Source organism: Bipolaris sorokiniana (assembly GCF_000338995.1).
Source record: "Bipolaris sorokiniana ND90Pr unplaced genomic scaffold COCSAscaffold_3, whole genome shotgun sequence".
Taxonomy (NCBI): Eukaryota; Fungi; Ascomycota; class Dothideomycetes; order Pleosporales; family Pleosporaceae; genus Bipolaris; species Bipolaris sorokiniana.
The window spans coordinates 1832522-1857751 of NW_006911897.1; the positions used below are offsets into that span (position 1 = coordinate 1832522).

At 52.7% G+C, this 25230-nt stretch overlaps 12 protein-coding genes across 12 annotated transcripts; 7 read left to right on the forward strand and 5 right to left on the reverse strand.

The window, feature by feature from the left end:
* The first annotated feature begins 1707 nt into the window (after window positions 1-1707).
* Window positions 1708-3891, forward strand: COCSADRAFT_34378 (uncharacterized protein). Its single transcript, XM_007698413.1, has one exon. The coding sequence runs from the start codon at window positions 1878-1880 to the stop codon at window positions 3741-3743; it is 1866 nt and encodes a 621-aa protein (XP_007696603.1). The 5' UTR covers window positions 1708-1877; the 3' UTR covers window positions 3744-3891.
* Window positions 3892-4115: 224 nt separating this feature from the next.
* COCSADRAFT_62966 (uncharacterized protein) lies at window positions 4116-6144 on the reverse strand (the record flags this gene model as incomplete). The annotated part of the gene is made up of 2 exons (XM_007698488.2): window positions 4116-6052; window positions 6105-6144. Coding segments are annotated over 2 exons (1977 nt in total), but the record flags the coding sequence as incomplete, so codon positions are not given.
* Window positions 6145-6572: 428 nt separating this feature from the next.
* Window positions 6573-8885, forward strand: COCSADRAFT_157957 (uncharacterized protein; the record flags this gene model as incomplete). The annotated part of the gene is made up of 3 exons (XM_007699017.1): window positions 6573-6746; window positions 6827-6970; window positions 7020-8885. 3 exons carry the CDS (start codon window positions 6573-6575, stop codon window positions 8883-8885), a joined length of 2184 nt encoding a protein of 727 aa, XP_007697207.1.
* An 833-nt stretch (window positions 8886-9718) lies between these two features.
* COCSADRAFT_168775 (uncharacterized protein) lies at window positions 9719-10188 on the forward strand (the record flags this gene model as incomplete). Its single annotated transcript, XM_007699018.1, has 3 exons — window positions 9719-9849; window positions 9906-9995; window positions 10062-10188. 3 exons carry the CDS (start codon window positions 9719-9721, stop codon window positions 10186-10188), a joined length of 348 nt encoding a protein of 115 aa, XP_007697208.1.
* A 334-nt stretch (window positions 10189-10522) lies between these two features.
* Window positions 10523-11997, forward strand: COCSADRAFT_34382 (uncharacterized protein). Its single transcript, XM_007698414.1, has one exon. It carries the CDS (start codon window positions 10560-10562, stop codon window positions 11499-11501), a length of 942 nt encoding a protein of 313 aa, XP_007696604.1. The 5' UTR covers window positions 10523-10559; the 3' UTR covers window positions 11502-11997.
* On the forward strand, window positions 11973-13088 carry COCSADRAFT_44954 (uncharacterized protein; the record flags this gene model as incomplete). Its single annotated transcript, XM_007698470.1, has 1 exon — window positions 11973-13088. A coding segment is annotated over one exon (1116 nt), but the record flags the coding sequence as incomplete, so codon positions are not given.
* Window positions 13089-13638: 550 nt separating this feature from the next.
* COCSADRAFT_157960 (uncharacterized protein) lies at window positions 13639-14350 on the reverse strand (the record flags this gene model as incomplete). Its single annotated transcript, XM_007699019.1, has 3 exons — window positions 13639-13850; window positions 13885-14130; window positions 14182-14350. 3 exons carry the CDS (start codon window positions 14348-14350, stop codon window positions 13639-13641), a joined length of 627 nt encoding a protein of 208 aa, XP_007697209.1.
* Window positions 14351-14825: 475 nt separating this feature from the next.
* COCSADRAFT_290758 (uncharacterized protein) lies at window positions 14826-17254 on the forward strand. Its single transcript, XM_007699020.1, has 6 exons — window positions 14826-15141; window positions 15212-15436; window positions 15497-15571; window positions 15625-15959; window positions 16017-16122; window positions 16176-17254. Exons 1-6 carry the CDS (start codon window positions 14997-14999, stop codon window positions 16988-16990), a joined length of 1701 nt encoding a protein of 566 aa, XP_007697210.1. The 5' UTR covers window positions 14826-14996; the 3' UTR covers window positions 16991-17254.
* Window positions 17255-17517: 263 nt separating this feature from the next.
* Window positions 17518-19065, reverse strand: COCSADRAFT_136718 (uncharacterized protein; the record flags this gene model as incomplete). Its single annotated transcript, XM_007699021.1, has 2 exons — window positions 18900-19065; window positions 17518-18831 (listed from the first exon to the last, which is right to left on the reverse strand). Exons 1-2 carry the CDS (start codon window positions 19017-19019, stop codon window positions 17518-17520), a joined length of 1434 nt encoding a protein of 477 aa, XP_007697211.1. The 5' UTR covers window positions 19020-19065.
* A 336-nt stretch (window positions 19066-19401) lies between these two features.
* COCSADRAFT_23953 (uncharacterized protein) lies at window positions 19402-19914 on the reverse strand (the record flags this gene model as incomplete). The annotated part of the gene is made up of 3 exons (XM_007698257.1): window positions 19402-19529; window positions 19577-19778; window positions 19840-19914. 3 exons carry the CDS (start codon window positions 19912-19914, stop codon window positions 19402-19404), a joined length of 405 nt encoding a protein of 134 aa, XP_007696447.1.
* A 544-nt stretch (window positions 19915-20458) lies between these two features.
* COCSADRAFT_34387 (uncharacterized protein) lies at window positions 20459-22205 on the reverse strand. The gene has a single exon (XM_007698415.1). It carries the CDS (start codon window positions 22149-22151, stop codon window positions 20640-20642), a length of 1512 nt encoding a protein of 503 aa, XP_007696605.1. The 5' UTR covers window positions 22152-22205; the 3' UTR covers window positions 20459-20639.
* A 134-nt stretch (window positions 22206-22339) lies between these two features.
* COCSADRAFT_188292 (uncharacterized protein) lies at window positions 22340-24728 on the forward strand. The gene is made up of 5 exons (XM_007699022.1): window positions 22340-22514; window positions 22567-22611; window positions 22663-22762; window positions 22813-23831; window positions 23882-24728. Exons 1-5 carry the CDS (start codon window positions 22493-22495, stop codon window positions 24454-24456), a joined length of 1761 nt encoding a protein of 586 aa, XP_007697212.1. The 5' UTR covers window positions 22340-22492; the 3' UTR covers window positions 24457-24728.
* The last annotated feature ends 502 nt before the right edge of the window (window positions 24729-25230 follow it).

Genomic DNA, 25230 nt, shown 5'->3' on the forward strand with positions numbered 1-25230 from the left:
GCTCTGTTTCACGTCTCCGTTCACCCACCGTTCTACTTGGGTTCGTAGATGCTGGTTAGCGCTGCAACTGCGCTTATCTAGGTTAGGATAACAACAGAAAGGGCTAGTCGCGTAGTTCAACGGCCTTTTTATGAGTTCTTCCTAGAGGTTTTACAGGTCTAGTAGGAAAACGAAGCTTTGCTCAGCTTGAAAAAAGGGAAAGTGGTATATACATTGAAACTACACTAGACAGGGCTCTCCGATGTCAGCGTTACCTACGCTAACGGAATATGAAGTAGGGTTCCGTCTAGTAGCGTTGTCTTACTATCGAAAACAACGCTATTTCCATCACCCATTTTCCCTGGCGGAACCCAGATTAGGCATATCCGAAAGGGAAAAACGAGGACAGAACCGAACAGGGCCTCAATCTCCGTCTTACTGCATTGCCCACGAGTGTTGTAACCCAAGTACTTTGACTGCAAAGTCAATTTTTTTGATACCCGATCCCGGCAGGTTGGGTGTGGCCTGCCATTCTTTTCTGAGATAATTGATCTGATACGCTACATAGCAAACAGAGATAAAAAAAAAAGTCAAGTCAAGTCCTAGAATGTTAGAGTTCTTATGAAGTAGAGTGTTGTTTATCTACGTATATCGAAAATCTAGGTAGTACTTACATAGTATTAGTTAGATTTCATAGTTGCATTATTTTCATCCGGCTATTTCAGTCCCCCGCCAGCCGGCAACGCCGCGCGCTAGAAAGTATTAAGACAAGAGCTAAGAGTTCTGTCCAAGACTTCAAATAAAATCAACACATGAGATTGGGAAGGAAACTAGGTGTACTTGAAACACAGTTTTTTGGAACGCATCAAGGAGAAGAAGAACAAGTACCAAGCCAAAGCCTGGATGAGCCTAGCGCACAACAATCATGACCGCACTGTGCACGAGTACACGCATTTCATGGTTGATCCTGCACGAGAGCATGGATACCACTGGGTGATGATAGGCCGATTTGTAGACGATTTAGAAGAAAACTGGCACTGGGATCCTCTGACAGAAGGGCCGCTTTGTAGGCCACCTATCAAAACGTGGTTGTAGTGTTCACGTATATTGCGTATCCGGATTGGTCCTGTAAATATCTCTTTGCAGACTAGCGACGCTAAACCCATCAATAAAATTGATTAACCCATATGGGAAGACCACTTGGAAGAGAAGGGTATGGTGTGATGGAGGGTTTTCGGCTTTGTTCGTGGTGTATGAAAAGGTGGCTTGGACATGTTCACTATGTCCATGGTCACTATGTCCATGGTTATGTCCATGTGGCAGGGAATAACAGTCACATTGGCTTGGCGCAAGATGGGGGCCGGCGGAGTTATGCGCGGACCAACAAGTCGACGTTCCCTAACGCCTTTGACCAACGCAACAGCCACTAGCGCGTGCATGTGCTTAGTGAGCCAGCCTGCTGATAAAGCATCGCATTGCTTTTTTTCGCGTGCTAACCAGATTGCGTGCTGTCTTGCTTAGCAATATGCATGTGAATTTCGTGTTGACTTTCCACTTTGATTCTGCAGTGGATACGTCATGGATGAATCCCACTGCCCCGCCCAGGGTTTTGGTGCGGTGTTTAGAATGTTGCATGCGCTTTGTAAGATGTCCGCATTACAAAATCTTGGCACAATGGATTTACCAAGCAAGTCCGCAGAGCTTTTTTGTGCGGCACGAAGAAGAGGTGTGTTGAATACAAGATAAATGTAGTCCAAAGTCGCTTGACTGTAGTTGCATCAATTCAATCCAAACATCATCAGACACTTTACCACAAGAACATCCTTCTTCCAGATTTACCCCTTGTCTTTTACATAAGAATACACGAACCAATCAAAGCCCCAAATTACTTCCGCAAAATGGTATCGGCTCTCATTCGGGATGCCCCGATTGGGCAGATCCTAAGATATCTTACCAACAACCGCCTACTCCAGTATCCGGAGGAACGCCCAGACTTTGTCATACCCGCAGCCTACACTCAACACACACGCCCATTGCCAAAACGTCTAAGCTCAGAATTCTCTCGTGACCCCCAGATCGAAAAAGAGGGTCCCGCAACTGAAGAAGTGTGTGATGAACCAGTCGTAGAAGCATCAGTGGAAAGGCGAGAGTCAGAAAGCGAAGATGAATCTGCCACCGATTTGGAAAAGGTCCAGACCGCAAGAACGCAGCACACTGCACGAACGCAAATTTCCCGCGTAGGAACACGAACAGCCTTGCACAAGTCAACTACGCAGGCAGATCTCGAACAGCAATTTTCACTCGCAACCGTAGAGCGCGGGCCCAGCCGTCCAATCGAGCCCGAGACTCTCGGCGATGGTACCATACTGGTAGACTGGTACGACACTGACGACGAGTCCAACCCGCAAAACTGGTCGTTTGGCAAGAAAGCCGTCGTCCTCAGCCTGATTCTCATGTATACCATGGGTGTGTACATGGGCAGTGCAATCTACAGTCCCAGTATACCTGGTGTCATGGCACGATTCGGTGTAGAAATTGGAGCCGCCTCCCTCGGACTGTCGATGTACGTGTTGGCATACGGTATTGGCCCGCTTCTGTTCTCGCCATTGAGTGAGATTCCAGTCATCGGCCGAAACCCACCATACATCATCTCCTACGCCATCTTCGTCATTCTACTCGTCCCAACCGCACTAGTCGATAACTTCGCCGGACTCATCGTTCTCCGCTTCCTACAAGGCTTCTTCGGAAGTCCCTGTCTCGCTACCGGCGGAGCTACCCTCCAAGACATCTACAGCCTGATCAAGCTCCCCTACGTGCTCTCTCTGTGGGCCTTCGCCGCAACCTGCGGCCCAGCCCTCGGCCCCATAATCAGCGGCTTCAGCGTCGCAGCCGAGAACTGGCGCTGGTCCCTCTGGGAAATGCTCTGGATGAATGGACCCATCTTCCTAGCCCTCTTCTTCTTCCTCCCAGAGACCTCCTCGGCAACCATTCTCCTCCGCCGCGCCCAGCGCCTCCGCCTCCTCACCGGCAATGACAAGCTAAAAAGCCAATCAGAAATTGACCAAGCAAACCTCACACCCCGGGCCATTGCCACCGAAGCTCTCTGGCGCCCTTTCGAACTCATGCTGCTGGACCCCAGCATCGCCTTCACCGCCGTCTACACAGCAATCGTGTACGGAATCTTCTACTCCTTCTTCGAAGCCTTCCCCCTCGTCTACAACGAAATGTACCATTTCAACCTCGGCGAGCTGGGTCTAACTTTTCTATCCGTCACCGTCGGCGTCATCATCAGCATAACATGGTACTGGTGGTACATCTACTACTGCGTCGAGCCCAGCATCCGACTCCACGGTCTCGGTAGCCCAGAGCGCCGACTCATCCCCGCCTTGTTTGTTACCTTTCTCGTGCCGATTGGCCTCTTCATCTTCGGATGGACGAGTAACCCGGATATCCACTGGATCGTGTCGTGCATCGGTATCGTCATCACGACCATCGGTATCTTCCTGATCATCCAGTGTATCTTCCTCTACTTGCCGCTTGTGTACCCCCAGTACGCGGCTAGTTTATTTGCTGGCAACGATTTCCTTAGGAGTGCGCTGGCAACCGGTGCGATTCATTTCTCCTACCCTCTTTTCCACAATCTGGGTGTCGACCGCGGTGTGACGTTGCTTGCAGGCTTGTCCGCAGGATGCAGTGTTGGTGTCTATGTGCTGTACTTCTTTGGAGCCAAGTTGAGGGCTAAGAGTAGGTTTGCTGCAAAGTAAACGGTGTATTGCCATGATATATGTGAGAATGCCCTAGATTTTTTGGTGCGTTGAAGTAAGGCGTTTAGGAAAGGATAATGGATAGACGATAACGATAATATCAATACTTCTTAATAACCATGCTGCCACGCATCCTTTTATTACCGTGTCCAGTGTTTGTTTTTGACAAATGCACCGAATGAAGTAGAACAACAATGTGATCAGAGCGAAAAGGCCTAACCTTTTCAATATAAATTTCTTTAGCTGGGTATCGTATTTCATTAACCATTGAGTCGTATTGTCGCATGGCTAGCTTGCATGTTCAGGTAATTCCCCATCACCCATTTAGCTACTAGGAAATGCCTATTTGATGGACTCCTTTTCCTACAAAGCTCACTCTTGGCCCCAGGTATCGTCATCACCAACATGTCCCACAATCTCCACACCCTGCTCTTCCTGAAATTCTACTTGCTTATTCTTCCCCCTCTTTTTCTTTCCCTTGCCATTCTCCTTGTTCGCTGCCCCATCACCCAATGGATTTCCGTCTTCGTCAATGCCAGCTAGCTCTCGTTGACGTTTCCTTTCCTGCGCCTCTGCTTGAGCGGCCGCGATGCGTTCCCTAAACTCTGCTTCCTTGGCAGCCATCTGACGCTTGATCTCATCTGCATCAGCAAACGACTCTTCTGTCTTGTTTGATTTCTCAAGGAAGACGCCCCAGCCACCATTGGTTAGTTCGCTACGACCCTGCAACGCTTCTTTGACGCCTTGAGGGTTCTCGCGCTCTTCACGAGTGAACTTTGTTTTGATGGAGCGCCGGGTAAAGCCTGGAAACATTTGGGATATCATTTGGAAATCTGTGCCGAAAGATCGGAGGCCCTGATAGAAGAGTTCGGTAAGCTCGCTATTCCAGCGGCGTCCTTGGCCTGGTAGGAGAAACTCGTTGGGGAAACGTTTGTTGTTCTTCATGAAGCTACGGGTCGTTAGGCGAGCAGTGATGTCTTGGTCTTCAGTGACGACCATTGCGTCCAGTTCCCTTTCCGCGTCACCTCCTCGATCGATTGTTCCAGAGTCGGGTACCAGCTCCATGATACCATCTGCGTTCAGTCGGAGTTGAGGTCCTCGTTCGGCTTGTGCAGCGATTTCTGCTCCTGCTTCAGCTAGAGCCCTGTCCGCTGCTTCCTGTTCTGCTTTAGAGAATATGACCTTCGAGTCTTCCTCCCTCCAACGCCGTTTGACCGCCTCCCAATCTATGGTACGCATTTCCTTTTCTCGGGCAGACAGCTTTCCCCAGCGGACTGTACGGGCAGCGAGAGAGTCCATGTAGGTAACATCGGGGTCGATGACCTGGTTTTCTGCATCTGATGGGGTAGTCTCCCGTGGTGGTCGTCCCTTGCGCTTCTTTTCCTGCGTCATACCAGCATCGCCCTCGACCCCATCGATTTCCTCGCCCTCGGCGGTGGCTCTCTTTCTTCTTCTTGCCTTGGGCTTGCGCTGTACAGCAGCAGCTACAATCTCGTCGGCGATGCGTCCGACCTCGCTCTCAGGCCCCTCGACAACCTCGCTGCTCAGAGCGGCCCTGGTCTTTTTGAGTTTCCTCGTTTTCTTTGGCACATCTGGTGTATCTTGGCCGTCTTGGGCAGTGGCGGGCTCGGTAGCGTTTTTCCCTGCGCGTGGTTTGGGGGGCTGTCGAGAAGCTGGAGCAGGTGCAGCAGCAGCCGCTCCTCCCCCATCGCCCCCGACGGGGTGGTTTACCGCTACCCAAGATGGGTTTCTCCTCTTTCGTGGTTGCGGAAGTGCCTGTGAGTCACTGAGATGTTGCGCAGTGTCGGTGTCTGGTGACTGTGCTCTATCCTGCGCTCCTGCCGCATCTGTCTGCTGATATGGGCTTGCTTCGTCGATGTGCTGCGTCGGCTCTGCGGAGGGTTCTATGCGCCGTCTCTTTGGCGATCTATCGGCTTGAATGTCGTCCTCGAGGTACTGGGTAGTCAAGACCTGGGCCGGTGGGTGCTCTACAGCTGGATGCGACCTTCTCTCTACTTGCGACTGGATGTGTGCATTGGTCGGTGCAGGGTTTGGCGGAGCGTCGCTAGGCGTAAGATCGACTGTCACTGCGAGGTCTTGTGTCGCGACTGGGGTAGGCAATTGAGCAGGAGTGGATGGTGCGACGGTGGGCGCATTGGAGGACTGGGGCTCTGCCTGCGGTTCTGCAGTGGATGCTGGTGTTTCTGGCGCAGGCGTAGATGCTGGTGCCGGTGTCGAGCCAGGCACAGAGGCAGCGGCTGGCCGTCGTCGCGCAGCTTTGGGCGCAAACTTTTTGCCCGTCGTGTTCTCTAGTCATGACTTAGCCCAGTCGGTGCCTTGGGGTGACATGGGACGACGCACTGTTGATGAAGGAACTAAATGTTGCTGCGGCCTTGGGAGCCGGCGCCTTGTCACTTCCCGCAGCCGCAGCCGACAGCTGGCTGGGGCCTTGGTCTGCAGACATGGTGGTGTTGGGGCGCGCTGGCTGATATCAAGTCCCTCGTCGTCACATGGGGCAGAGAGACGGAGAGAGAGAGAAACAGAGGGCGGCGCGCGCCCCCGACACAGACCACACTTGCGTAGGCTAGCGCGACACTAGCCACCCGCTTGGCACCCAAGCAACTCTCTTCGCTCGACGCCCACCGTCTCCTCGCTCACCACCTGCTGCGACGGCCTCACACGACACTCCCCCCCAACTTCCCTCTTCCGCTGCCATCACGACGCCCGCCAGCCGTCCGCTTGCATCTCGGCCGCTCGCTCGCTGCTCCCTTCATGGTCTGATCGCGTGCGCGTCTCGCTGCCCCTTCAGACACAGCCGGCGTCTCCTCGATGAGGCTCGAAGCCAGGACCGTCGCACCCCCATCGCTTGACGCTGTCAAGATGGAGGACCGCAAGCGGCCCATCACCGATGACGCCGCTCCTCCTGCAAAGAGGCAGGCCGTGACAGTCAACGGGGCCCGCTCTCACCCCGACGCTGACCTGCCCTGGAAAGATGATCTTGAGGTTCGCCCCCCTCCCCCGATCACCGCCCGTCTTCGCTACCGGCCCCGGCGCACGCCCCTGCTGACACTGCAACACCACAGGCTTTCCAGAAGGATGCTATTCTCCGCCAGATGCGCGAGTTCAAACGCGAAAAGGCTACCGTCGAGTCACAACTGAGCGAGTTGGAGAGCCGTTCGAAGCACCACGATGCCCATCTGCGAACAATTGATGCTTGGTTTGATCAGGTCAGTATACCCTCGGGTTTTGATTGAGGTGACGCTAATGCCTTCTTAGCTTATCGATGAAATCAAACTCCGGGGGGCTGACGAGCTGCCTGCATCATCGTCCGCTTCCGAGTTTGCTCCCTCAGTCCCTGCTGCCCTTCTTGGCGACGATAATGAAGCCTTCAAGCAACACTTGTCCAAGCGCAGGGAAAAGATTCTCTCCTCACTCTCCTCTCTCTTTGCCAAGTTCCCTGCAGCCAGCCCCGAGGTCGCTCAACTTCAGAAAAAGCTGTCCGAACTTCTAGCTAGTGAAAAGGATCATGTCATTCGACTCCAGCAGGTTGCGACAGAAAAGGAGCAATTGTCGGACCGACTGGACACCGCTACTCACCGCTATCTCGTTGCTGAAAAGAAACTTGATCGATTGAAAAGTGCTCAGGTTCAGAAGCTTGAGCAACAAGCAGTTGGAACTAGCACTTTAACAAAAGAAGAGCCCCCTTCAACCAGCAACGGAACAGATGCAGCCAACGGCACCTCACCAGGACCAATCAGTGAGGAGCTGGAGACGGCAAAAAACCAAGCTTTGGCTGAGGCAGCTAAGAGGAAAGAGCATCTCGAGCAGATAGAGCAGGAGAACAAGAAGCTTACAGAGGAGATCACGACATTGAAAGTCAAACTCACTGGGCTCTCTGATGATGATTATGCAAAGACAGATCTGTTCAAGGCAATTAAAAGTCAGCACGAAGACGTCATTAAGCGCATCAACAACCTAGAAGCCCAAAACATTTCTTTGCGCGAGGAAGCGCAAAAGAGTCAAGCTGAGCGAACAGCATACCGGATCAAAGTGGACGAGGAAGTGCGTACAACCCTGGCGGAACACGCAAGCCATGTTTCACAAGCAGAAGCAAACTGCGCTCGTATCCGAAACGCCCGTGACGAGCTTGTAAGTAAGAATAACGTTCTGGAGGCCAGCCATAAGGATTCCAAGGAGTCTATCGAGCAATCAAAACAACTCGTGAGTGCTTGTGACAGCCGGATTTCGGCGCTCGAGTCAGAATGCGAGCGACTGCGATTGCAAATTGCCGAACAGCAAGCATCCATGGAACAGCAATCCACGGGGCTGGACGACTTGACTCCGGAGCAATTGCGGGCCAAGGTTTTGAAGCTCGAGAGTCAAGCCCAAATCTTGAGTAACGAGCTACCGGCCATGGAAGCAGCATGGAAGAAGGCGCAAGCAATTGCAAGCAAGAAAATTGCCGAGATTGCGACATGGGAAGAAAATATTGCCAAGGCACACGCAGACAAGGCTAAGGCGGATCAAAAGTTTTTCGCTGCAATGAAGACCAAAGGCGAGTTGGAACAGCAAATTCGGATCCTCCGCGCCCAATCTACCAAAGCCACGGAAGTTGTGGCACAGTTGAAAGAGGCAGATTCGCTCAGTCGGTCACTGGTAGACAAACTAGAGAAGCAAACAGCAGAAATGCGATCGCAGATGGACGAGCTTTCTATTCAACACCGCCAGCTGCAACAAAAGGTCAACGAGAACGCCATTACGTCCGAGGGTCAGGTCAGCCAAATCGCCGAGCTCAAGAAGCTTGTGGAAGCCAAGGACGCAACGTGCCTGGCGGCAAAGCACGCGCAACGCGAATCAGAAACGGAGCGAGACAAGCTGGCAGCGCAAGTTACTGGACTTGAGAAGCAGGTGCAAATCTACAAGAAGAAGAGCACGGCCAACCAGAGCTCCGAAGTATCGACGATGGAACTGCTGATTCAGTGTCAGATTTGCAAGAGCAAGCTTAAGAACACGGTCATCAAGACGTGCGGGCACATGTTCTGCGACCAGTGCGTCCAAGACCGGCTCACGAACCGAGCGCGCAAGTGCCCTAACTGTGGCAAGGCGTTTGGCAGCAACGACACGATGCGCGTGCATTTGTAATATCTACTACGACTTCTGCCTGACTTCCCTTTTTCCATGTATCCGGTGTGTCCTGTATATTAGCTGCATTTCTTTGAGTACCCTTTTTTTCTTACCATTTGACAAGAGCATGGAGGCCAAGTTTTGAGGCCAAGCACCAGGGGGTGCCTTGGATACGTTGGCGTTTTACGGGTGGCCATGGGCCGCATTCCATACATAGCGTTGGTGTTTTGGCAGCGCGGGAGCATGTACGATCAGAGTTGTGTGCATGTTCAGACGACATGAGTTCGCATGTTTTACTAGATGGCCTGAGGGTACTTTCTCGGTCTCAGCAATGTTTCAATGGGCGTGGGCTAGACAAACATGATAGGTTGTATGCAAGTTAGGGGAATGATGGGAGGAAGAGAATGCCAAAGCAATTAGTATGGACTGTCTGTGCAAAACAAAGGCGAGTGGATCAACGGTGACTCACCCAGCCCTGACAGGGCCCACGGGTGGAGAGACAGGCAGTGACAGCCAACCAGGTGAGGCGTCATGGCCCAAACCGGCACCGGGCAGAGATCCCAGGGTGGAAGGAGGCAACTACGCCCGGGTAATGACGTGAAGGACGCGTTCCCTGCCGTTGCCCCACGCGACATGCCCAATATAAACACTTGCAAAGTCGACTACTGTCACCACCACAACCCGACGCGGGCAAGGCATAAAGGAATAGCTTTGCCTCGACTTGACACCGACTACATTCAGCTTTTCACACCCCCACCAGAGATAAAAAAAGCAAAAATAGACGTTACACAAGCAAAGCAAAAACAGCGACATACATCTTGCATCACCACCACCAAATCCAGCTTACCTCAATGGCTTCCAACATCCTCACTGCGCGCGACACAAACACAAAGGTCAAGGCCATGGAGTCGCCAGAGAAAACCAAGATTAAGAGTCTTGAGTACCATCGTCAGGTTCTACACTCGCGTCTCGATGACAAGCAGTACGTTGCGCCAGACATGCACCTAACAAGATAGCGTCACACTAACACCAAGATAGGGAGTCAAAGTACGTTTCGCCATCCGACGACATTATGAGCCCGGCCACGCAGAAGCTGCAAGCCTTCAAGACCAAACATGCCATGAAGAAGTAAGTCATGCCGTCCGCTTTCATGCGCCTAAGTCTACCTGAGCATGCGAGTTAACCAAGCTACAGATCAAAACCACAGACGCTGTTCAAGAAGGCGAGCTCTAAGAGTCTCGAGGCCAGCAAAGGCAGCGGCTCGCTCATGTTTGCCGATATCCCAAAGGCTGATGCAGGCAAGCAAGATGCGGAGGCCTAGAGCCGACATTGCTATTCTCCACCAGGCGCTTGGGTTGTAGGGAGTTTTTTTAAATGCGGTTTCACGTGTGGTATACCCTTTTCTTTCATGACCATGGTGCCGGTTTGTTTGGGCTGGTTCGGGCTAGGCTAGGTCTCATGGTCCAATGGGCCTCATTGGAGTTTTGGGCACCCTAGTAGGGTAGTATTATGAATATGACGAATTTGCAGCTGTAGATGCTGCGACATCAATGAACATTTTTGAGCCTAGTCTACTTTGTGCTCATGCAAAGCGTATGCATGCACCAGAATGGATCCCTGGCTATGTTCGGTAATGTCGCCAAGCCACGCGTTGTACCCTTTCGCTAGCCGCATCCTCTTCCGACCTCCAAGATGAAACCACTACCCCAAGACCAGCAAGCCCTGCTGGACGAGGTAGCGGACCTCGAAAGACGACTTCAAGATGCAAAGGCCCGGCTGAACCCAGCTGCCGTAGTTGCGACTCCCCCTTTCTCGCCGCTTCCCAATGCCGGTCCATCCCCGCCTGTACCCCCCTTCTCCCCCGCCGAACAAGACGCTGCCCTACATGCCCTACTCCTGCTCGCCGACTCGGCCCTACCACTGGGATCTTTTGCTTTTAGCAGTGGCTTAGAGTCGTATCTCGCGCATCACAAGCCAGCGACGCCCTCGGCATCACAGTTGCCGGCCTTTAACACGTTCCTCCGCCTCTCACTATCAACGCTTGCCAGCACGTCGCTCCCATACGTATTTGCCGGGTACCGCGATCCACAAGAGATTGAAACTCTGGATAATGACTTTGATGCGAGTACACCGTGTACTGTGGCACGACGAGCTAGCATAGCACAGGGCCGGGCGCTGCTCGCTGTTTGGGATCGAAGCTTCCGAGCGCAGTACAACAGTCCCGAGCGACACATGCGTGATTCCAGCTTGAATGGAATTGCAGAAAAGAATACAGCCGTCGAGACGCTTGCATCCTTTTCTGCCGCCCTCCGCACGTCAGAGCACATGAACGCCCACCTTGCCCCGCTATGGGGCCTCATCACCAGCATCCTGCATGTTCCACTGCAGCAAGCTGCCTATCTGTTTCTGTTTTCCCATGCGAGGACAGTGGTCAGCGCTGCTGTGAGAGCTAGCGTCATGGGCCCTTATCAGGCGCAAGCAGTGCTGGCGAGTGCAGAGCTGCAAGAGAGGATTCGTGGGCTGGTTGACGAAGGCTGGGATAAGACGGTCGAGGATGCAGGACAGAGTGTACCAGTCATGGACCTCTGGGTTGGTAGACACGAGAAATTATATTCGAGAATCTTTAATTCATGACAAAGAGACGATCTGTTATCGTAGATAAACGAGCGACCTGAGCGAACTTGGTAGCACGTACATATTCGAGCGATTTCTCATCTTATGGCGGAAAATGCGCGCTATGTAACTGCAGTTACAACAGATGGATTCAGTGTTATCTGACCACGGACTTGTGGTAAGTGTCGGGTCGTGGATGGTTTCAGCCAGTAGCCGTGCTACAACGACCTCGTGCTTGGTCGATTCGCGCAAACAGCCATTTTGCTTATACCGCGTGACCGCTCGCTGAACCACACGTGCAATACAGCGTCCGACATAGTCAGACACCGGTACTGCTTCTTTTCTATAGGATATTTGTCAAACCATGGATGCCTGGGTGTGCCATGAGCATTGCGACTGCACCATCGCTGACCCATCACCATGCTATCCTCAAGTATAACCAAATGGATCTTAAGTATCCTCACCCTGACTAGTCCATCTAACAATGTCAATCAAGCTCCTCTTGTTTCTCTCACCATCAAGTTCTCATGGATCCAAAATTTTGCTTCAATAGGCGACTCGTACTCTGCTGGTCTCGGTTCGGGACATCGCCTTGACTGGCTCTGCTCACGCTACACACACTCTTACCCCAACATACTGCACACGTCTCTCTTAGGTACGAATCCAAACCGCACTCATAGATTCCTCGCTTGTTCCGGCGCCACCAGCACCGAAATCCTCGCTACACAGGTGCCAGCATTGCCCTCAAACCTCGATCTGCTCACCATATCAGCGGGTGGCAACGATGTTGGGCTTACTGGTATCCTAAGCGCATGCATCTACCAATTCTACATGGCTGCCGAGGACGCTTGTGCAGAGGCTATTGGCCAAGCACGCGCTCGCATCGCCAACGAGACAGAATTATACCACAACACAAGCCTCTTGATCGACGCAGCAAAGCAAAAGATGAATCCGCACCATGGCAGCATATATTACACGGGATATGCAACTTTCTTCGGTGCAGACGATGAAGCATGTGACAACGTGACGTGGGCCATATGGAAAGACGTCGAGTGGGAGAAGCAATATCTCACTCGAGACCTACGCAGCAAACTCAACGACATGGTTCGCAGCGTCAACAGCATTCTAGCCCGAGCAGTCAAAGAAGCTGGACCGGGCGTCCGTTTCATCGACTACGACGCAGAGATTCGCCAGTTACGGGGCCGGTACTGCGAAAGTGGTGTTGTTGAACCCGCGCCGAACCGAGCTGGACTGGCGTTCTACGAGTGGGCGACTGTGGATCAGGGCGAAAATAGCACGGCGTTGTTGAATCAGACGGGGGATGCAGTGCCGAGATTTTCGTTCCAGGGTGGGATTGCGAGGGAGGTGGAGAAGACGTTGGAGAGGCATCCGGATTGGGAGATTGAGCATGGGAAGGGGTTTGTGGATAAGGATAAGGATAAGGAAAAGGAGGGTGGTGATGATGGTGTTGGTGGAGAGGGATGGCTCGGCGATGAGGTTCACTGGTTGCTGCCGGATAGCTACAAGAGGGTTTTTCATCTTAGACTAATGGGACATGAGGTTATTGCACGGATGGTGGTGGAGGATCTGGAGAAGAGAAGTATAGGGCAGCGAACAGAAGTTGAGGAGCTGTGATTTATGAAATTGATGTTTGAAAGAAGTGGTGAAGATAGTTGCTATTTAGGATATTGTTGTTATAGCCACTGCACTGTGTGACCAAACGAAAATTCATAGGTGAATTTTTGTGTGCATAGCTGAAGCTGTTTTGTCTGAGCTTGGAAGGAAGGAACCAACACCTTCCTCTCAAGCCCCTTTCATCATCTAAATTCACACCAACTTCCCAAGATCAATGGCATCAAGATATCATCACACATCTCTCTCGCGCATTGGATAGTGCGTTCAAGAAGAAAAGAACAAAATGTATCAATCAGGGAAGAGACGGGGACAAACAGCTGAGACCAATTGTCGTCGCATTGTCAGCCACATGCTTGGGTGCTAACATATAAATATAGATTTATGGATTGCGCATATATGCAGTAAAAGTCCGCGCGGGGGGGACATGGTATCCTTTCCAGCCCTTACTTTTCGGAGAAAATAACAGGAGGTTTGTAAACGCCAGGGAAATGCCATCCGTCAACGCCAGGGAGAAAATCATCAATCATGATCGTCGTTTGCCAATGCGACCGGGTCCGGCTGTCTGGCCCTTGAAGGGCTTGAGGGCGCCTTTGCCTCGCGAGGTGGGGAAGGAGACCTTGTTGGAGGGTTTGCGACGAAGCTGTTTACGGGTCTGGCTCTTGTCCTTGGACTTGTTGGAAGAGCTCTTGGTGGAGGTGGAGGTGGTGGCAGCGGGGGCGCCGTCGACGTCCATGTCTACATCAGGATGGAGTTAGCCCTTGATTCTTACCCGACCAATGTGGAGGGAGTGGGTCAAAGGCAAACTCGAGATGGCCGTCTGTGGTGAAGCCAACGACATCGGAACACAAGCCCAGGTGGAAGCACAGATTCCTGAGGTCACAGTCGTCTTGTGCTGCGTCGAGGGGCTTTGAGGAGGGGTCGGACAGGGAGCGTGGTATGGGAGCAGTGAGAAAAGACGAACCTTTGGGCAAGTCGTCCTCATTGGCGGCAGTCGTGGTCTCGGCTGCGGTGTTGGCTGGGCTTATGTTAGCAGGCGGGCATATGTGAGAGGATGCGACCAGCTTACTGTCTTCAGCAGTGTCCATCTGGCTGTTCTCTGGCTTGGGCTGCTGGATTGTCTCGAGAAGTTTGGCATGCAGGCGTTCCATGCGCGCCTGCTCGACAGGGCCGAATACTCTGGCGCGCAGCTTTGTGCGGTTCGCCTTTTTGCTGCTTGCGCGGAGACCCTTTGCCATTTTTGTGTGTGTGGTTCGGGTATGTGTTTGTGTATGGGGAGAGGAGAATATGGGTGTGTATGTTGGAGAATGTATGTCGCTCGGCGGGCGGGTCGTTGGGTGGGGAAAATGCAAAAGCTGGGAATAATAATTTTAGTGGCGAGGCACCGCCAGGGCCAGGGCCAAACCCACGCCGGCCCGTGCTCGGGTCGCGTTCTTCGCCGAGTGATGCTGACTGCCTTGGGGCACACACGCTGGCAGCACCTGGGACATGGGCCCGCCGCCAGACCCGCCGCCATCGTCGACGACGGCCACTTGAGATAGTACACAGAGAGGCGCCTTTGTTGCTGCTTGTCTACCTGTACTGCACTGTACGGCACGGCACTCGACTACACGGCACTGCATCGCCGCCGACCGAGTCTGGCAGTAAAGAAGTTGCGACCAGCATCCGCCCGGCCAACTGCCTCGACGGCCCTTCACTTCACCACCGTCTTCCTCCCACCCTCGCCCGTCCCAGGAACCGAGATCTCCTCGCCCATGTAGCACCCGATATGCCTTCGCCATACCCGTAGCATTTCACCCTCAGATCCCCAAACCCGCCTGGCCCTGTTCACCGCGACACCAGAACCCATCCACTCGTCCTCGCACACGCATACGCACACCCAGCATGGAGGCGACGCTGCAGCACACGGCTGCCACCATCACGGAGCGCTCAAAGAGACTCATCAACAACGACCTCAAGAAGATCCTGAAAGAGGAGGGCAAGGCCCAGACGGGCAACAAGGCTGCCCTTCAAGCTCGCGTCATTGATTGTACGTACATGTTCTGGGCGCCGCCTCGATGCTTTTCACCCCTCGTACTGCTAACACTCACCTTCACCAGTAATCACCGATGCCGTCTCTAGAAGAGACCACGAGCAATTGCGCCGCCTGCACCATCGCGTCCAGCACCACGGTGAAGCGCCGCCCCCAACAGCAACCAGTCCGGCTGCTCCTCCATACTCGCAACCACCCCCGCCCCTTGCAAACGGCTACGCCATGTCCAACGGATACCAGTCCAATGGCGCGCGCCAACCGCACCAGCACCACCAGCCCACACTGCCCTCTCGTACGTTGGCCCCCGTTGCGCCCGCGTGCCCAGCTGCAGTAGTACTGATGACGACAGCAGGTCCCACGTACTTTTTCAAAGATAGCCCCTTCTTCGAGATACGCGAGCTCGTGCTCACAAACATGTCGCTAGAAGGCATGTTTGCCCTTCTCGCCGCCATCTGCTCTTATAAGCTAACCATATGCTAGCTTCTCCAACTCACAGAGCCACGCTCTCAAAGAGTCTTACCCTGAATGAGGCTCAGACAGGGCGCTTAAACTCCGACCCGTCCCTGCGACTGCTGCTCTTTTCTGCGCTTGAGCAGCCACTGGCTCCTTACTCGCGTCTCGACATTGCATTTCCTTCTCAGATCGAAGTCAAGGTCAACGATGCAGAGGTCAAGGCAAACTACAAGGGCCTCAAGAACAAGCCAGGCTCGACACGTCCGGCTGATATTACAGACTTTGTCCGCACAAAAGTCGCCAATCAGCGCAACAGCCTCCTTATCACTTATGCCCTGACCCAGAAGGCAAGTCAACCAGAGGTTTCTTTCCACTCGAACTCCTCTGAAATGTGACTCCAAGCTAATAGTCCTTTGCAGAAATATAACCTATTTGTTTACTTGGTGCGGAAATTCTCCGTCGAAGAATTGACCCAGCGTATCAAGCGCCGCAATGTCATAACTAGGGGATCTGTGCTGGAGGAGAGTAAGGCACCCCCCTTGCGCGTCCAGCACCAAGCTCAACTGACCCATCATTAGTGATGAAGAAGGCCAATGACCCAGACATCGAAGTGGGATCGAGCGTCATGTCACTCAAAGATCCAATCTCCACTCTGCGAATCGTCACTCCCTGCAGATCTACAGTCTGCACACACAACCAATGCTTCGATGCCGACTCTTTTCTCCAGCTCCAGGAGCAAGCGCCCACATGGACCTGCCCGATATGCAACAAGACTATATCCTTCGAAGCACTTGCTGTTGATGAATACGTTCAGGACATTTTGAGCAAAGCCCGCAATACGGACCAGGTCACTATCCAGCCAAACGGCGAGTGGTCGACCGAAAAGGACCTAAAACCCAAGCATAACAACCATGACGACGATAGTGACGATGACCTCGTTGAGATCACTGACTACCGCGTCCAGGCTATCAAGAGTGAAGCCGCACCAACCCCTACCTCGCTCAGTACGCCTCCGTTGCCCTCTCGAGAGCCGTCCACTGCCCCTCGCTCCACCCAAAAGAGGACCTCTGAGGTTGTCGACCTGACGTTGAGCGATGATGAAGAGCCAACGAGGCCAACTAAAAAGGTAGCGTATACTACTACCCCCAATAGCATTCCAGATGCATCGCGTCGGTACCAGTTGCCTCCTTTGGCAACTACAAGGCGCCCGCCACCACCGCCAGTCTACCACTCGAGTTCTGCCAACGTACGCCCGGAATATTCCCGTCCTCCATCTACACCCCCATCGCGCCACGCTTATCATTCGTATCGACCCGCGCAGCCCGCACGGCCTAGCTATCCTGGACAGGGTACCTCCACCTACCCCACGCACATTGGCTCTTCCTCGCCTTGAAACATGTGCTGCGCTTTATAATTGTCTATTACCATTGATGTATGAGTACATATTTGTTCCCGTGCTAACGTAATTTTGCCCTCGCAGGGCAGAAAGTAGACGAAGTAGTACGACACCTGTCCAAACCGCCTATTCCAATTCAGTCTCACTTGATCGTGGGCGCCCCGGGCGGGTGGATGGAGCGGAGTGCTCCTCTTTCTTCCTGATTTGACATGGGGATTTAGCGCGAGGCGTTTGGAGGGCGACATCTCATGATCATCTATCTGCTTACGGCGTACTGAGGGATTGGACAATATTGGGGATACCACCGCATGGAAGGATTGCACGTATTTCAATGGCCATTGTAAGCAAGCTTTTGCGTCGAGAAAACAGAATGAAAGTTGCGTGCCCAAGAAGAAGAAGGTTCGCCGAGTGGCGAACATGAGTCGGGGTTACGTTGAACAGTGTAATAACAAAAATGCAGTAGATAACCCTTCCGGCTTAGGCTATAGCTAATCATTCGAGTTTGCTATAAAATCCGGCCGTGTTCAAGGCTGCCACGGTCCTTTTGCAAACCCACCACTGATGTTTTCCGCTTCCCCATTCTTCCTGACCACAAGGACATCCTCGTGACGCACGCCGAATTTGTTGAGAAGATAAACACCAGGTTCGGCGGTGAAGACCATGCCTGGGCGTAATGTGGCTACGGAGTTGCCTTTGTTAAGGTATGGACTCTCGTGTGCCTTGATGCCGATGCCATGTCCTAGGCGGTGGGTAAAGTAATCGCCGTAGCCTGCAACTTGGATAATGTCGCGTGCGGCAATATCGACCGAGGCGGCCGTAGAGCCCGGTACCATTGCCTTGACAGCAGCAGCCTGTGCATCTAGCACAAGCTGCCAAACCTCTAGCTGCTCAGTTCTATTGTGTTCCGGCGTCACTGGCGGCGCTGGTTCAAACGGTGCATAGAATGTGCGAGTTACATCCGAACTGTACCCATATAGCTTTGCGCCAACATCAATGAGGACAAACATACCAGCATCTAACTTCCTGGTCCCGTCATACCCGCCATGTGGCAAGGCAGCGCTCTTTCCAAACTCCACAATATCAAAAAACGGGTCGAGCCCAGCGGCTCGTAGCGTATCGTTCAACACATGTCTGACCTCATTCTCCGTCACACCACGGTAGAGACACTGTCTCATGGCACGAATAGCTTCCACTGTCCCCGTATTAACAGCTTTCAGATTGCCAATCTCGCGCTCCGTCTTGACTTGTCGCACAGCTTCGACCTCGCCAGCCAAGCCAGAGACAGTAAAGCCATTTGACGCCAGCCCGCGTTGAATAAAGTCGCGTATCTCCTCGTCAACCATGACCTTGGGCGATAGGTTCTCCCCCCAGATCTCAGAGAGGTAAAGCGTGGTGTAGTAGTCCCAATGCTCTTGATACGTAATCGTGTGGATATCATGCTCAAACGGCATATCGAGCAGCCTCGCACGCGTCTCTTCGAAGCTCGGCACCAAGAACGACGTGTTAGCCACGATATCCCCGCCTCCCAGCGTTTGGGGCCGAACAATCATCAAAAATGGGCGTTCTTCGGGCTCCCAGGGCTCCCAGTCTTGCTGTGTCACGTTTGCGTAGTAACTGAACGTGTACCCTGGTTCTACCACGAATGCATCCACGTTTTCGGCAACAAGTGCTTTGGCGAGGTTGTTGCGTCGAATTATGTATTCTTCTAGTGGTGGTGGTTCTGCTGAGTCTAGGAAGTCCAGGCCAGTAGATAGATAGGTGTTGATTGAGCACTTGTGGAAAGTTGCAAATTGAGAGGTGGGGAATACGTGGTCATGGCCAAATGACGTGTAGAGATACTAGATGGGATATCTTGAGATTTTTGGTCTTTCCAGGAGGGTGATAGGCTTGAAATTCAGAAACGTACCATAATCGCGAAGGATATGATGCTTATCAAGATGTATGAAAGCGAGGGACGGATACTACACCCGAGTGCTTTCCAACGAGCACGCGGTGTTCCGCCATCAGGAACAAAGAGGCCCTTCATTTTCTTAGGATATCAATTTGCAAGTTTAATAAAATAGCTAATGTTTACAGGGAAGGATGTAGGAGGCTAAGACTGAGATGCATGAATGTGCCAACCAGGAATAGCGCCAACGCGCAGTCACGTGGAACGCCATGCCCACTTTAGCATCACGCAAGGTAGGTCACAGGGCGAAGGAGACGAATAAAAGCAAGAGACTAAACTTGCAGATGTGATTCGAATTTATGCCATGGAAAGTACTCTGCATTCTGATCACCCCGTCATATAGAGAGTGACACTAGCTGTCCGACATAAACCCCACTCCTTAGCACGTTGGTCATCCGCACCATTTCTGTTATCTACCCCATAAGAGGAAAACACTAGGATGCTTTCGACTTCCCAGTGCTTAGATGCACTCAAACTGATCTTCGGAATCGATCATGACATGGATGTTATCGCTAAGATCCTCCATCTTGACGTTGCCGCTTCCAACTGACTTGTTCTTGCTCACTCGACCAGCTTGGACCTTGTCAGCTACTCACTGGTTAGCAATGCAATGACGCTTTGGATATATTACTCACTCTTCTTGGAAGCACTGCAGCTAGTGTTCTTTGTAGGGCTGCTGCTATTCTTGGCACGCAGCTTCTTGGGAGTAGCGACAGTGTTATCTACAGCTGCGGCCTTGAGAGCTGTAGCCTGCTTCTTCCAAGCTTTAAAATGGCACGCGAGGGCATCAAAGGTCATGCTGTTGCCATAAAGTCGCGCGACTTTGCGAAGGTCGATCTTTGGTGAACGGATTAGTACAATAGCATATGGAATCAGCGGAGAAGAAAAAAAGACGTACCTTGTTGTCGTTGGCAGCAAGGTATGCCACAAGGACACCTTCAATGACTTTGATGTCGTTCCAGTTAGTAGGCATGGCGGCAACGAAGACTGTGTGCTGTTAGTGAGAGTTGGAGGTAAACTTGTGACAAGATAGAGGCTATGCATGTATAGAACGACCTAGAACGACCTAGGCAAGACGAATGCATTGCCACAAGAAGCTATCTTGAGCGCTGTGCAGGATGACTGCTCCCGCGCAACAACTGCAACGTGCGAAGCTGATAAGCTTCGCTGGTGGTCATAACTTACTTTACTGGTGATCGAAAGATTCTTGGAGTGGATATGCGCAAGATATCTCAAATTGCAGTGAGAGTTGAGTGGTGTGGTTGTGGTGTAGCTTGGCTGCAAAGAGAACGTAGAAGATATACAGGCGGCAGATAGCTCGTGCAAGTGAGTGAAAGTGAATAGCAAAACATTAGTCTTGCCTTCTCACTTTCCCGTCTTCACGCCGGCAGCACGTGGTAACAAAGGGATGACATAGAAGAGGAACACTCACTACGTTTGCCTGTCTATGCCATGGCGCGATATGTCTTAGTTAACGAATGATGGTTGGAAAGATATATTTTCATAAGCGACTAAGCATGGAGAAGAGCATAGGTAGCAAACACACGTCTAGGAAACAGCTAAGACGCTGAATAATCGATATGAATTGGGTATAAATGCTTTTATAGTCAACGCCAAGCGGGACTTGAAAGAGCGTACAAGCCCTAGTTAAATACGAACTCTTTGCTCAAAAATGCTTTATTATGCAACATGGCTACTTCATCGCCTTATCTTGTTGGATTTGGAATCGTCCCATTCTCTCTTGCCCTTACCTTGGGCTTTGAGTCTCTTTGCTTCCTCCCTTGGATCTATGACTAGCAGTTCTTCTTCGTTCTTCCGCTTCCATTCAAGGTCTTTGCCTAGTCTGTCTTTTGCAAAACTGAGCGAATGGGACATCCAGCCTGCATCGTCGTCGGAACCCTCGTCTTCTTGAGCGTCCCAGGCTTTGCACGACTGACAGCCTACTATGAAATGCAGGTCACATGCGGCCTCGTCGTCTTGGTCACCACCGTTGCCATGTCCGTCCCCATTCTCGTTTGGCGTGTTTTCGGGCAGTGTTGAAGTGGCCGATTTGGATATTGTGGCTGGCTCTGCAGCCTCGAGTTTGGATTTGAAGCGCGCCAAGATGTCTAACGAGGATTGCTCGTCTTTTGAGTTTCCGCCAGCACCGCGCTTGCGTCCGCGGGTGGTTGTTGAGGGTACCATGGCTTCGAGCAGAGACTTTTTCTTGACAGGCGCTGCATCTTGAGTTTGTGTGCTCCGCTTCATCGAGGCTTTGAGGTCGGCAATCTGTTGGTTCACGCGGTCAAGCTTTGCTTGTCTCTCGGCCTCTGGCGACAATTCTCGTGGGGGTGAGCGGGGTTTGGGCGCAGGAGATGACCTGGGGGCCTGTTTCTGTGCAGGCTTGGGCTCAGGAGGTAGCGAGGGAGAGTTGTGAGGCGATTTGCGAGGCGAGTTGCGAGATGAGTTGCGTATGGGCATAGCTTTTGCTGGCTCTGGTGGTTTGGAGGATGGTGCTTTCTCATCGCCTGCACTGACTAGCTTGGTGTTGAACTTGGGCTTCTTCGCAACGGGCGCAGAACCAGCGGCGTCCTCGTCGTCTCCAAAGCTGAGGACATTCTTGCCGGCTTTCCTCTTAGGCTTTTTGGGTTTCTTGGTCTCTGCCTCTGCGGGTGCAGCAGTCTGTACCCGACGGACCATGTCTTCAAATGGGTTCACAATAATGTCTGCGCCTGTGACTTTTGTTGGGTACATGGGCTGGTCGTCGCTTCCGTCGCGGATCTCGGCCTCGGCCATCTTCATGAGGTTGTAGATGGTGTCGCCGGCCACGCGGCCAAACAGTGTGTTCTTGTCCTGCAGCTCGGGCGTCGGGGCGAGAGTGAAGAAGAACTGGCTGCCATTGTCGTCCTTGGTGCCTGTGTTAGCCATGCCTAGCAGCCCGCGGCGCGTGTACTTGAGGCGGCTGTGGAACTCGTCGGCAAAAGGCTCGCCATCGTAGCTGCTCTGGCCGCCTTGGCCGGTGCCCGTGGGGTCGCCGCCCTGGATGATGAAGCCCTTGATCAGGCGGTGGAAGACGGTGTTGTCGTAGTAGCCATCGAGACACAGCTGCAGGAAGTTGCGCGACGTGACGGGCGTCTGTTTGGCGAACAGCTCCAGCTCCAGGTCGCCGGCGGTGGTGTGCAGCACCACCTTGGCCGTAGGATTGGGCTCGAGGTTGTATGTCGAGCTCATGGCGACCGTCTACCTCGCAAAGCCTGTTGCCTGCTCGTCGATGGCGCAGTGTCGTGATGTGGTGATGTCGCGTGGGTTATCCGCACTGCAAAGCCTCCAGCCACTCAGCGTCGAGCGCTTCCGCACGACCCACGGGCCCACGACCACTGAGTACGCCAACGTCATTCTGCGCATCCCTTGGCCATGTGCACATTTCGTACCTTGCTCGACTCCAACCCGTCCACTTGTCCTTACCACTACCCAGATGGCATATTATCTATAATACCACTCTTCTCGTCCGATATTCCATCCGCCTCTGCCCTGGGTAGCACCTCTTCCTTTCCACCCTCCCACTCGGCACCATGTTGCCCTACATTAATGCTCGTACGTGTTGGCGAAGCCCAAATGCTGACACTTGCACTGACCAACTGTGAAGCATTCGAGTATGCTGCCAGCATACTTGGGAACTCGGCAGACGAGCGTGAGAAGCCTCAGCATCATATCTGCTTGGCCCATGGTTGACCTTGGCTAGTAAAACTCGTCTTTTCTTTCTACCTGTCATATCCACTTGCGGCTGTACTCAAGAGGATACCTGACAAGGACCCATGGAAGAAGAACCTCTTCGTCATCAGGTACGTATGACATATCCATGTATCTTATAGTACCCTGTTCATAGATCTAGTGTGTCCATGTTCTACCTAGTTGGTCTTTTTGACCTATGGGCTGGCTTGCGAACAATCTTCATCAGTGCGGGCGGTGCCTACCTAATTGCATCCAAGATCCATTCCCCCTACATGCCCTGGATTGGCTTCGTCTTCCTCATGGGCCACATGTCTGTCAACCACATCTACCGCCAGGCTGTCAATAATCCCTCCGTCTTTGACATAACCGGTGCCCAGATGGTCATGGTGATGAAGCTTACCGCCTTTTGCTGGAACGTGCAAGACGGCCGTCTTGCTGACTCGGACCTCACTGATTTCCAACGCGAACACGCCATCTGCACCATGCCCAGTCTCCTCGACTACACGGGCTACGTCTTCTTCTTCCCAGGTCTTATGGCTGGTCCTGCATTCGATTATGCCGACTACAGCCAGTACATATCTACCACCATGTTCACCCTCCCGCCAGGCACCGATCCCTCCCGGGCCCCGCCAACGCGAAAGAAGCGCAAGATTCCTCGGAGCGGAGTGCCGGCTGCCATCAAAGCTGCGTACGGTACACTCTGGCTAGTTGCCTTTATCAAGTTCTCAAGCTGGTACTACCCCGCCTTCTACCTCGGTGGCGAGTGGATGCACTACACCTTCTTGCGCAGGGTGTGGCAGTTGTATATGCTCGGACTTACTACCCGTATGAAGTACTATGCCGTGTGGAGCTTGTCAGAAGGAGCATGCATCCTGTCTGGCATCGGCTACAATGGTCTAGACCCCAAGACACATCGACCAAAATGGGACCGTCTCACCAACATTATGCCGCTGGAGATTGAGAAGGCTCAAAATGCACGAGCTTACCTTGGCTACTGGAACATTAATACGAACTCGTGGCTGAAGAATTACATGTACTTGCGCGTAACTCCAAAGGGCCAGAAGCCCGGCTTTCGAGCTACCTTGGCAACCTTTGTTACGAGCGCCTTCTGGCATGGCTTTTACCCTGGCTACTACCTGGCCTTTGTGCTAGCGGCATTTGTACAGACTGCTGCAAAGAGTCAGTCTCCCCACAAAACTTTAATTGAGAGGCATGCTAACCATGTGTAGACGGTCGCCGCTTGGTTCGTCCACTTTTCTTGACTCCTGATGGCAAATCGCCCTTACCTTCGAAGCGGTACTATGATGTGTTTACAATGGTGTTGACACAAACCGTCTTTGCTTTTGTCGTCGCCCCCTTCATCTTGCTGGGCTTCTCAGACACGATCAAAGTTTGGGCACGCGTCTACTTTTACGCACTTATCGGCGTCGCAGCGTCCTATGCCCTGTTCTCCCGTTCTTTTCCATTTCGAAAGATGCTTGTGCAGCGCCAAGCTGCCCGTGTACCACCGGCACAACCAGCCAGTCAAATTGATGACCCTGCGATCGAGAAGGCCGCACGAGAGGAAATTCGGAAAGAAAGGTTGGCTAGGACTGCGTCAGCAGATAGTATGTCCGGTGTCGGCAGTCAACACCAGATGCCACTTTTGGGTATTGCCGATGACCCAGAAAAGGTAGTGGATGAGATTGTGGCCGAGGTGAAAGCCGAGATAGAACTGAGAAGACGGAGGGGCAGTATAACACAGGGGTTTGATGTCAAAAAAGCAGTGCAGGAAAAGCTCAGCCAGTTCACAAAGAAGTCGTAGGGCGGGATGCTGCTGGGGATGCCCCGGTAGACGGCACATGCTTTATTGAAGAGAGGAGCGACTGCCATTGATGGACCGACAATGGATCTGCCGATTGTAGTTTGAATGCATTTAATGTTTATGTGTGTAGTGTACGTGTGTATGCGTGGTGTATACAAGCGGCTGGCAAGGCGTCCGAGCGTGTTAGGTGGATGGGGTCGGAATACCAAGCTTTCCGGGATCAGCCCAGACCCTGGCTAGATCACCGCGCACCCACATGGTTGATGCACTACACGACCATGACGCGCTCCCAACGTTCCAGTCCGAGGTATCCACCATCAACACATCCCGGCCACACACCGCTCCCGCCGCCGCTATCTAGGTAGTCTGTCGCGTGGCCAGTGTGACGGCGATGCCATGGCATGTCTAGAGCTGGCCGCCGCCTTCTGCAAGCCTAAGTTTCGCACACACTAATAAACGAACTGTCCTTTGATAGTAGCTCAAAAGCTTGATGCAGCCCAGCAGCCAGAGTAACAATACAAGCGGAGCCCAATCGACCTACATGCTTGCCGCAATACGGGTGCACAGGCAAGTGTTCATGTAAAAATTATCCGGCTGCTATCATTGGCATCGCGGGTCTAGGCCAACTGGTTAGGTTAAGTAATGGAACGGACCTGCATCGCGTAAATGCTCTAATCTGGGGTTTCCCAGTCCTTCTTGACTTACGTAGGCGGCCCGCAATAACCAATCTACTAGTACGCTTGTCATCTCCGGCCATCCAATGCTTGGAAAGCG